The 11,220-nt window shown below is 40.6% G+C and overlaps 2 protein-coding genes across 5 annotated transcripts in view; one reads left to right on the forward strand and one right to left on the reverse strand.

The window, feature by feature from the left end:
• Positions 1-26: 26 nt before the first annotated feature.
• Positions 27-10,441, forward strand: gnb2 (guanine nucleotide binding protein (G protein), beta polypeptide 2). Of its 3 annotated transcripts, XM_067492036.1 has the most exons (11): positions 1,501-1,636; positions 2,405-2,515; positions 3,276-3,355; positions 3,443-3,481; positions 4,000-4,106; positions 4,782-4,845; positions 5,059-5,221; positions 6,275-6,341; positions 6,657-6,858; positions 7,561-7,777; positions 8,113-10,441. In XM_067492036.1, the coding sequence occupies exons 3-11, from the start codon at positions 3,299-3,301 to the stop codon at positions 8,217-8,219; spliced, it is 1,023 nt and encodes a 340-aa protein (XP_067348137.1). In that variant the 5' UTR covers positions 1,501-1,636; positions 2,405-2,515; positions 3,276-3,298; the 3' UTR covers positions 8,220-10,441. The 3 variants fall into 3 exon arrangements, with proteins under 3 accessions (XP_067348136.1, XP_067348135.1, XP_067348137.1); XM_067492035.1 differs by lacking the exons at positions 1,501-1,636; positions 2,405-2,515 and adding an exon at positions 27-175; XM_067492034.1 differs by lacking the exon at positions 2,405-2,515 and having other exon boundaries at positions 897-1,636.
• Positions 9,878-11,220, reverse strand: part of mink1 (misshapen-like kinase 1) — a 35,739-nt gene continuing 34,396 nt past the window's right edge. Inside the window, exon 33 of one of the 2 annotated variants that reach the window (XM_067492027.1) lies at positions 9,878-11,072. The gene's annotated coding sequence lies outside the window, so the exon portion shown is untranslated. Of the gene's footprint in view, positions 11,096-11,220 lie in introns of both variants that reach the window. The other variant, XM_067492028.1, reaches the window with a different exon arrangement.

Raw genomic sequence — 11,220 nt, forward strand, 5'->3', positions numbered from 1 at the left:
CCTCTATTATTTGTTCCGAATAGTCACGGGACAGCAGGAGCCGCCCATGTGACTGCCAGAAGAGGTGGGCAAAATATCTCAAATATGAGCAGGTCTGCGGGTACCCCGCCCCGCGCATGCTGACCTGGCAGTGACATCAGCAAGGTTTCGACACAACGACAACAGAGCTGTGCAGGTCTGTAGTTGCATGTACACACACCGTGGACACACTGTACATAATAAGATCGTTAGGCGCTGTTGTGAAGTTGCGCTGCAGGCTGGACTGTAGCGGTTATATGTGCACACCAGGGGGCGCTCTGTCGTGACTAACAGGACAGTTGCAGAATTTTTCACGTGACGAAAAGTAACCCAGCACCACCAGGGGGAAACTGTAAGGTCTGCTTCGGGTGACAGTGGAGTCAGCATCCTAGTACAACTCTAAAGCAAAGAGTTCATAAGTACGAGTGAAACAAAACTTGAGTTAAAGTTGCAAACTTCTTCTTTGACCTCACTGAAAAGTCCAGGGTGGGTTCACTGAAGTTTCACCATCACACTTCGTCTATGTTGCCTACATGGTTGAATGCGCAGAATGTGTAAATACACTGTTCGGTGCAGTAAAGTGTAAGCAAGCACATTTTGACAGGAAGGTAAATTAAATCTCACTGAAATTTCACAAACACCAGTCTGAGCAGAACTCCAAAATGTGACCGTCTGTGTTTGCGTTCACCCCCCAAATCCCCGAAAAAAGCATGTGGGGCTAAATTCTACACAGTTAAAAGGGGGATTTCTGTTCTTCCTTAGGTTGCTCCCAGCAAAAATCTTTCCCTCGACTAAATTAAAGGATCTGTCCACTAAATAATTTCTCTTTCTGAGCAGATCAAGCTGCGTCCATGTGAGGAAATGATCTCAAGCTTCTTCCAGTCTGCCCAGAAGGGCCCATATGGGCTTTGTTGTTATTTAAGTGATGGGTGTGGTGGACTTGTTTCCGAATAATTATACTCTGAAAACAGGAACTCTCTTTGCACTGGAAGAAGATCCGCAGAGTCGATCGGCAGACTTTCCCCCGCCAGGTCGCTTTTTAATCTCATGTGCTTCTTCTGCTGCATGAAGCTCTCTGCAGCCTTTACTCAGTGTCTCGGGGCTGGCTCGGAGGCGGCGGTCCTGATGAAGTGTCGGCAGCAGAGGGAGGAGGAAACCAAAGGGAGGAAGGAAACGAGGATAACGTCACGAAAGGCAGAATCGGAGTAAAAACGGACTGAATCGTGTTTCATGGACGATCCTTGATGCGGCCGGGGAGCGAGCTGCAGGGGCTAATTGTGTTTCTTTACCCCGCACTGGACAAAGATGGTTTCGTTCACTGGTCGGGCGTGAAAAGGGCAAAGCATTTCGGAGAGGAAACGGTGACACAGCAGCAGATTGCATCTTTTTTCAGGACTTCTACTAAAGCAGGAAAATGGAAACGCGTGTGTCCCTCCTCCGTTTTGCTGTTTACTGAAGGATTTAACCTCATCGTGACACACAAGTGGATTTTTTCTGCAGCTCGTTTTTAATGAGCGAAAAAGACATATAGTCGGATTCTCGGCGGGATTGTTGGGGACGCTGCTTTCAGTTTTCTTTACGGCGGAAAAAACAGCAACATCATCGGGCACATTATCAGGTAGCCACCCATTATCAAACGCTCTGACAGCAGCTGCAGGCCAGCCGATTGAGTGTAAGATGGCTGGGTGGTGATGTGCCTCTTCATGGCAACATTTCGATTCAATTAATGTAGCTACATCCGCATTTCCAGGGGCTCGGTATCAGAAAGAAGAGATGGGCCCTGATCAGCCACTCGTGGTGATCAATCTGTGAGCCTGCGCCCAGGGGGCCAGTCCTCGTATTTGAACACACTGGGCGTCTCTGAATGCTGCAGACAGTAAAACAAAAATCCCTTTTAAAATGTGGCTCCAACCCAATTTCTCTTTACTGCGGCTTGCATTTCAGCACCGAGCTCCCAGCCCAGGCCTGCGTGTGTAAACCCACACACAGCCACACAGAAGCCACAGAGCTTCTCTGACAGTTTATTGTACCAAAACGTGCCGTGTAGGCTCTGCACGTTCCTCCAGCCACAGTAAGCTGGTGCAGTAACACATCAGATGCCCATTGAGCTGGGGTGGGGTCAGTACACTTGGCATCTTTGAATATCTGTCTCCTTGTCTAATAAAACATGTTCCCAGAGGTCTGTAAATGTCCAGGCACTGAAAACATGCTTTATTGCACTTTATTTAACCCTCATCCTCCTCATTAGCAGCATCCTGCAGGAGGTAGCATCTTGTCTGCTACAAGGCCATGCATAACTGGGGGTGGGGGTGGGGGGGTTGTGGTGTCTGTTTCATACTCTTCTCCACTCTCCTCTGAGTTCTGCATCAATCTACTCACCCTGCAGCTGATGCTCACTGGCAACAGAAGCATGCATCCCGAGCATCTGCTTGGATCCATCCGGGCCTGGTTTTCCATTCATCCTTCCCCCGCTTTCCCCTGGGAACAGTGACCTACTGTAGGTCATTTCTCCACTTTGCGGTGTTTACTGTTTGCGTGTTTGCTTTGGAGTGTTATCGTGAATTTGAATAGCTTCACAAATGCAAATACATGCTCCATGTTTAGGAAGCTGTTTGAATGTGGTACTGTGCTCATATAAGTAACAGGAAATGCTGCTTCCTACTAAATGCATTATGTGGTATACAGTGTTTTTGAGCTGGGTTGGCCAGTAGGACACATCTCCTGCTGTTCTCTGGTATATTTACCTGTTATGTTGTTTTTGTTTTAGGAACCACGATGAGTCAGATGACAGGAGAACCATAAACTGAGTTTGATATATGAGCTGTACGTGCACAGTGTGGCAGGCTCCCTCTGCTTTAAAGGCAGTGTATCTGCTCTGCTCTGTAGTGATACTGGCTGCTCAATAGCAGCTTAGTCATTACAGATTATGCTCTTCAGTTAAACCGGGCATGGGTGCACAGCCATAAACAGATTACGAGGTTTTTTCACACTGTGTGGGTTCAGTAAACCTTCCAGATTAAAATGTGTTTTTATTTTATTATTTCTTTCCTCAAATCAAGGACAAACTGTATTTTAAATAAATTATTTCACTTTATTGATTCATTTTTGATGAGAGATTACTGGATTACAAAAGCATGAAACTGTGCCAATCCCAATGGGCCTCACTCATATACAGTACATCAACAGTCAGCTTTATTCATTTTGAGAAACTGGTTCATGTAAATCAGAGACTGATATTTGGCATTGTCCTCCAACAGGTGACAGCTCAGACAAATCCAAAATGAGTGAGCTGGAGCAGCTTCGCCAAGAGGCAGAGCAGCTTAGGAACCAAATAAGAGTAAGTCCCACGTTTTTGTAGTTAATAGTAACATATTTACAAGTTAGGTTATGTCTTTTTCTCATCCTATGATGTTATGTCCATCAGGATGCCAGGAAAGCATGTGGAGATTCTACCCTGACACAGGTAAGTACTATTTAATGTCCAAGGTGACAGACAGTAAATGTCTACACGTCATGGGGGAGTTTATTGAGTTTATTGATTACTATTGTTTTGGCAATTATCAGTGTGGAAACGTGATACCATGTGAGTTTTTTTATTTCATGCAAAACTGATCAATCTGTTGTGTTGTTTTTTTTTTTTTTTTTTTATGAAGCAAAAATCCAGAGCAGTATCTTTAGAGGTGTTTTATAACCTATCTAATTCCTATCTGCGTGATCAACAGTAGCATTGGATAAATAATTGATCATGTTATAAGTTTATTATTACAAAATATCTATTCATCTGAACAACTTTGGCACAAGCTATCAGCTGTTCCTATATATGTTTTTTTGTGCGTGTTGTCAGTGTCTGATGGGGTCCACATTCATATAGTGTCAAAAAACGTCACTTGAGAACTTTTCATACTATACCTGGTTGTCAATAAAAAAAAATTGACTTTAATTCAACCTATTTCTTTGGTTACCCTTTGCTCACTAACACAGATAACTGCTGGTCTGGACCCTGTGGGGCGGATTCAGATGCGGACAAGACGCACCCTCCGGGGCCACCTTGCCAAGATCTATGCCATGCATTGGGGCTCAGACTCAAGGTAAGTCTATACTATGCTAAATAATTTATGTTGGAGACTTAATGCCTTTCATTGCCTTTTACTTTACTGTTGCCACACATCAATAAAATGTACCGTTACCACTTCCCCTGAAGTGGCTCCAACAGACTCCATACTAACTTTGGCTTTACACCATAACAACATTAGGTAGGATAATGCATTACATCTCAGTAGGACTGAGCTATCAGAGACATGTAAGCAAATGCTGCGGTTGTAAACCCAATGTTGCATCATCCACTTTAAAAAAACAAAAACAAAACTCAATTATAGAATAGTGTCTGGAGATGATCCAATGAAAGTCTGTTTGGCACTGGACTGTAATACAATCTAATACAATCTCTTGAATCCACATTAAACATCTCCATCCAAACCTGAAACACAAATAAATAAATAAACATGTACATATTTTGTAATACACTGACCAAACTGGATTAGGCTACGTTGCCATTGTATAAGTCCTCGGCTCTGTTTCATTATGCACTTGCTCTGTGTTGGTAACGGTGTAACCCAGTCATTCTACGTTTCCTGGGTTCAGGTGTTCACCTGAACACCGACAGTTAGAAAATGAAAGCTAAAAAGTGAATGTCCAGTATTGTTGCTGTTCAAAAATGAAAACAGCATTTTATACAGGTATAAAAAGTTTGAATGTCTCTACAGGCTTTTGGTCAGTGCCTCACAAGATGGAAAACTGATCATCTGGGACAGTTATACCACTAATAAGGTAAAACCGGCTAAATAATTCAGCTGAATACATAGTCAGTGTTGGCCTCCATTCACATTAGAAGTTCCTTTAAAGTTTATCTTTTGTAGTGACTTAGAACTACTCCTCTTTGAACCACTGCTTTGACCTGTTTCAACATCTACAGTGGTATTAGCACTAAATGATCAGTGTTATGATTGGGTGTGCACATCATCTCCAAATACATTACCCTAGATACACGCCATCCCTCTGCGCTCCTCCTGGGTGATGACCTGTGCGTACGCCCCTTCTGGGAACTATGTGGCCTGCGGAGGGCTCGACAACATCTGCTCCATTTACTGCTTGAAGACGCGTGAAGGCAACGTCAGGGTCAGCAGGGAACTACCTGGCCACACAGGTGAGAGAACATGGCAATGGTATTTGCCTAATATTTGTGTTTGACTCTTCCTTTGAATCAAACAGATGCAACATTTCAGACAAGCGTGCAGCAGTTCCCTGCCTCATGGGAAAGCTCTGCTCCCAAACCCTGAAATTCATTTACTTGGTTAATTAATTGCAGGGTAACACAGTCGTAATGAGCAGAGACATCAACTCAGAGTCTGTAACACACAGATTTGTGGAATTGTGGCTGCTGTGCTATTGTTCATTACCTCTGTTTTGACAGTATATGATATGCATTAGTGTCATGTTTGGGTCTACAAATGGGTTGTTTTGCAGAATGAAATAAAGACAAATTAATTAGAAACCAATGAAATTAGAGAAAAAAGAAATCTGCACAAAAACTCTGCATTCTACCAAAGAAAAAGCTGATGTCAATTTTTGACCAACAAGCTTATAATCTAAATGTCTCCAATGCAGTTGTGCAATTTTTGCATGGATTGGGAGGACCTGTTCTCTCCTTCCTAACAGTTGGCGATTGATTGAATGGCAAATAAGTGCCTCTCTTAGTGTTTAAAACCCTATTACAGTAAAAATCCAGATCATACAAGCTTTGAGTTGATAGATGTGTCTTCATCTGAGCTGCCTTTACAGCAGTAAGTGAATGCTGAATCCACTTTTTGCATTGGGCTTCGTCTCTTAGGCTACACACAGTCCACCCTATTTTACTGGTGGTTCTTAACTTCTTTACTGGGGCTGAATGCAGGAGAGGTTAACTCAATTAAATCTATGAGAATTCTCCTAAAAGATGGAAAACAAAGAGACCGGTCTGTGATCACGCCAGCGTGATCAAATCACGACTAGTTAAACAGTAACTTTAAATAGTAATAGTCTTTTAATGTGGTAGATTATGGTAAAATCTAAAGTTTTCAAAAATGTCTGCATGCTCTTAAGGGTTAAAGACTTTCATATTAAAGATGTAAATACAACAAATAATGACATTTTGAAGTAGTTTTAGTGCATTAACAGTAATTTTATTTACAGTAAATACATGCACTTTGTGATTTCTCAGGTTACCTGTCATGTTGTCGTTTCATTGATGACAATCAAATCATCACCAGTTCAGGAGACACCACTTGGTGAGTCATGCCAATCAAAACAAAGACATGCAGTGCAAAGATGCTGTCAATCCTTCCAGGAAATACACAGACTGATACAAAGTTATAGATATCTGTGTTTTAATGCAATTACTGTCATCAAATATATGTTGAACTGTTCAAACACCTGACACTGGACAGAATAATTGATACAAGTCAAATAATATAAATACACATGATTGAACATAAACGTAAATAAACACATCTCACTTGTTGTACACAACAAAAGAGAGAATAAGTCCAACTGAAGAAACGTAAAATCCTCAAAAAGGCAATTTGACTCTTCTTCTGCCCCAGTGCACTGTGGGACATTGAGACAAGTCAGCAGACCACAGTTTTCTCGGGCCACACCGGTGATGTCATGAGTCTGTCCCTGTCGCCTGACCTCCGCACCTTTGTGTCAGGGGCCTGCGATGCCTCGGTCAAACTGTGGGACATCAGGGACAGCATGTGCCGGCAGACTTTCACAGGTCACGAGTCGGACATCAATGCTATATGTGTGAGTATGAGCGTGTTTAGGTTGCAAGTAGCCTCATAACCAAACCACAGGTTGTCGTGTTATTCATTTCATATTTTTAAACAAAAAACAACTGTTTATATAATCAGACACTGTACATTTATTATACCAGATAGGAGTTAAAAAGTGGGTAGATTAATGGCTAGAAGTTACTTTTGACAAGTAGTTAAGAGAACCGCAATTTAACAAATGTATCCATCAAAGGTTAAACTCCAATTACCAATCCAACAAAAGTGTCCGTCTATCCTTGCGGTGTCCAGCTTCAGGATTGACCTGGGGACGTCACACAAAGTCTCGTCTTCAGCTTCAGGAGGGATTTAAACTGGGAGCACACTAGATAATTAACAAGATTATCAATTCACAACATATGTGATCAGCCTGACACTCTCCAGTAGGAGTCAGGACTGATGCACCACACAGGTTATCTGATCAGAATTATAACATGATCATTTCTCAGATTATTCTGGTTCATTGAGGTAACACAAACGCTGACAGTCAATGAGTATTTGTAGAAAAGTAGAAAATAGAGAATACCAAATAGAGAATATTATCTCATGCACTGCATCACATATTTGTACTGTGTCTGTTTGCTTATTCTTATTTAGTGTATTTTGAGAATCAGTATTTTTTTAGGAGTTGCTTACACTTCCTGCTGCTCATTCATCTTCCTGTGCTGCTCCTCAGTTCTTTCCCAATGGTAGCGCCTTCGCCACAGGCTCTGATGACGCCACCTGCAGGCTGTTTGACCTGCGTGCAGATCAGGAGCTCAGCCTCTACTGCCATGACAACATCATCTGTGGAATCACCTCCGTGGCTTTCTCACGCTCTGGCCGTTTGCTGCTGGCTGGTTATGACGACTTTAATTGCAACATCTGGGATGCCATGAAGGGCGACAGAGCAGGTCAGTGGAACAGGCATGAGAAGAAAACAGTGCAACTTTTTTAGAACTGATCTTTAATAAACATAAGAGGTTACATTTAGGAGGGTTTGATAGTTTTCTCAACTTCACTGTTAACTGGACATATTTGGGTCCAACTGCTGCTTCTAATTGGCAGATTAGAAGAAGAATCTATAGAACCATGGCAACTTACCAGTGAATTTCCATGCTCTTGTTTCAGACACATCTGAAATGGTCAAGGATAAACACTAGGTCAAAGTGTTCTGTGTGGGTTTTAAAAACCTTCAGAGCAAAACATTTCCCAGTAACAAGTATTATTTTGTTTTTGCCTCCTGCAGGAGTCCTGGCTGGCCATGACAATCGTGTTAGCTGTCTGGGGGTGACAGATGACGGCATGGCAGTGAGCACCGGGTCCTGGGACAGCTTCCTTAAGATCTGGAACTGAGCCATGCGCATAAACAACACACACACACACATCCAGCAGACAGATACCAGTCCAACTTTGGGACACAGTTTGCACCCTGTATTCACACTGTATGTAAGATTCAAAAGACAAACTACAACATTGTACTGTACATAATATATACAAGTTAGTATGAGTTTACACAGAACACACACACACACACTCTCACACACATACAACACATACTGTATGCAGGACAAGATGACACAACACATTCACACACTACATACAGCTGATTTACAGCATTAGGTTATAGAAGGTTCAACTTGAAGCACACATACATACATAGAAAGAGACACACACACATACACAAACACACACACACAAACACACACACACACACAGTGGTGGTTAAAATTTTGTCAACCCTTTTAGAGTTTTATCTACTTCTGCATAAATGACTTAAAATTTAATCAGATTTTAACAAGTCGTAAGACCAGATCACAGGAACATAAACAAATGAGGAAAAAAATGTTACTCATTAACTTATTGTGGAAAATTAATTATTTGTGCCTGGCAAAAGTATGTGAACCTCTAGGATTATCAAGTTATTTTTAGAGTCAGGTGTTTCAACAATCAGATGCGTAGTCTGGAAGGTCCTGCCTTATTTGAAGATAACAAATCTGGGCCTTCACTATCAAAGTCTGATCTTGACAATACATGGAAGTACAGTATGTCATGGTTCATACAAAAGAGGTTTCTGAAGGCCTCAGAAACCTTTTGATGTATGGAATTCGGACAGGGTTACTAAAAAATATCTAAAGACTTGGAATCCAACGAATAACTGTCAGACAGATAGTACACAAACTGTTATCTTCCCCAGGAGTGGTCAAGCAACAAAGATAACACTGCAAGCAAAACATGTAAAAGTCCAGGAGGTGACAAGGAAGCCAAGAGTAACGTTTGGTTAACTAAAGGCCTCTTTTGTGGAGGCTAATAATGTTTGTGGGCCCACCATCAGAGAACATTGAACAACAGTGTTGTACAGCCTTGCAAGGAAGAAGCCAGTACTGTCCAAAAGAACATTGATGCCCATCCACAGTTTGCTCAAGGCTGTGTGGACAAACGAGAAGGTTATTATAAGAGGAAGGTTATAAGAATTATTATTATTTTTGGACAGAAGAGGACAAAGTAGATCTTAAATTAATAATTAGCTTAAAGGTTGTATGTATGTTATATTTCTGCATTCTGGCCTGCTTTGCTGCCTCTGGTCCAGGGTGACTTGCCATTATTGAAATATATATGAACTCAGAGTTGTGCATTCTGCTGGAAAATGCCAAGATATTCATCTGTGAACTGAAATTTAACTGAGGTTATGGTTAAAGTAGAAAATATTGAAGTCCCAAGTAATTAAAGAACCCATGGGAGAAACCCTCCACTGCAGGCATAGGTTCGTATACTTTTGCACCACGCAAATATTTTAAATATTCTTATTTAATTGGGCTCCTGATCTAATTTTAATTCCAATGGATTCCCAGCTCTTCAAGCACTATTGGGTAATCATCTAGAAAATGTCAACAGATAAAGTACAGTTGAATCTTGAGCTGCTTCAGTAAACACACAACACATGCCACTAATACCTGAAGCCTTTTAACACATTCATTTACACACACAGACACCCTCTTTTTCCACACTGCTCCTTGTGTTAAGCAAGGTCGAAGTTTTTTGAAAGTTCTGTTTACAATGAAGTCAAAAATACACTTCAAGGTTGTACTACTTATGTCTCTGTACCACACATCTTTCAGCAAATGGTAATGTGAAGGAAGAATGCTCTGGAATCATGTGAGTCTGTTAACACTGAAGAGAAGTCACTGAAGGATAGTCAAGACTCGAGAAGAGTCCAAGGATGATGGCAACTGTTATTTTTGTCTGGCTAGAAACATCACATAGCCACTGTTTTTATAGAAATGAACCCCAGACACAGTACACCTGTTCTGAAGTTTTTGTTCCATTTTTATTGTTTTTCTTTTATTTCGTGTTCTCCCTGTGTGCCTCAGATACACTGTAAGGATTATTAATAGAGAATATGGATAGTTGAATTAACTAAAAAACATTGGACATTTAGAGGGTGGGTGAAAATTAAAAGCATTTTAAGAAACATTTTAAAGCAGGGGCCAGTATTTATTCTTGACTTTGTCAGTGTATTATCTGGACATTATGATGGTATAATTGTACATAATAAATATTAGCCTCCTCTCCTGTCAGTTATTGTGGTTTCTTTTAAAGCACCATTTCTGAGACATTGGAATATTTTATTCATAGAATTTGAAGTGTGTAATCTTGTGCAGTTATTCCTGATACATGGACGACAACCACTATGCATATAATGAACAATGCTTTTTAATACCATTTGGCCCAAAGTCAAGTTTTTCATATTTTACAAAGAGACATATTTTACAAGTAGAATTTTATGAAGACATGTTTAAAGATACATGTCTAATTGTATACTGAATAAATGTGGTTAATACCTACCAAAAGTAACAATAGTCTAGCAAAAAAATGCTGCAAGTGTAACGAAACCTGTAGGATAGCTACAACAAAATACAAAGTTTAAAGTTACACTGACACGTCTGTAGCTACGAGTGTTCTGATTTTTACAGAAAACCTAGTAACTTACCTAATCAATACTGTGTTAAGAACGTGAAGTTTTTATATACTCAGTAGAATCTCAGATATAAAGCATCAGAAGTGCCTCATTTTACTGATCCAAAAACAAGTCTGTGTTTATTACACTACTTTTATATAGGATATTTTCACTTTTCTTTTCCTTCAGGCCTGCAGTATTCTTCCCTTCAGCCACAGAGTGGTGCTGCACTTCATTCGGAATCTCTGGTTCTAAAAATAAAGACAAAAGCTTTCTACATAAAAAACGAAACAAATAAATTAATATTTTTTTTTTTTTAAAAAGAGAAGATTTGTTTAAGGCATTAAATTGAATACATGTCATAGCCCAGCTGTAACTTAAGTGTTAGCCTTAATTGTG

The sequence above is a fragment of the Channa argus genome, chromosome 22 (genome assembly GCF_033026475.1).
Source record: "Channa argus isolate prfri chromosome 22, Channa argus male v1.0, whole genome shotgun sequence".
NCBI lineage: Eukaryota > Metazoa > Chordata > Actinopteri > Anabantiformes > Channidae > Channa > Channa argus.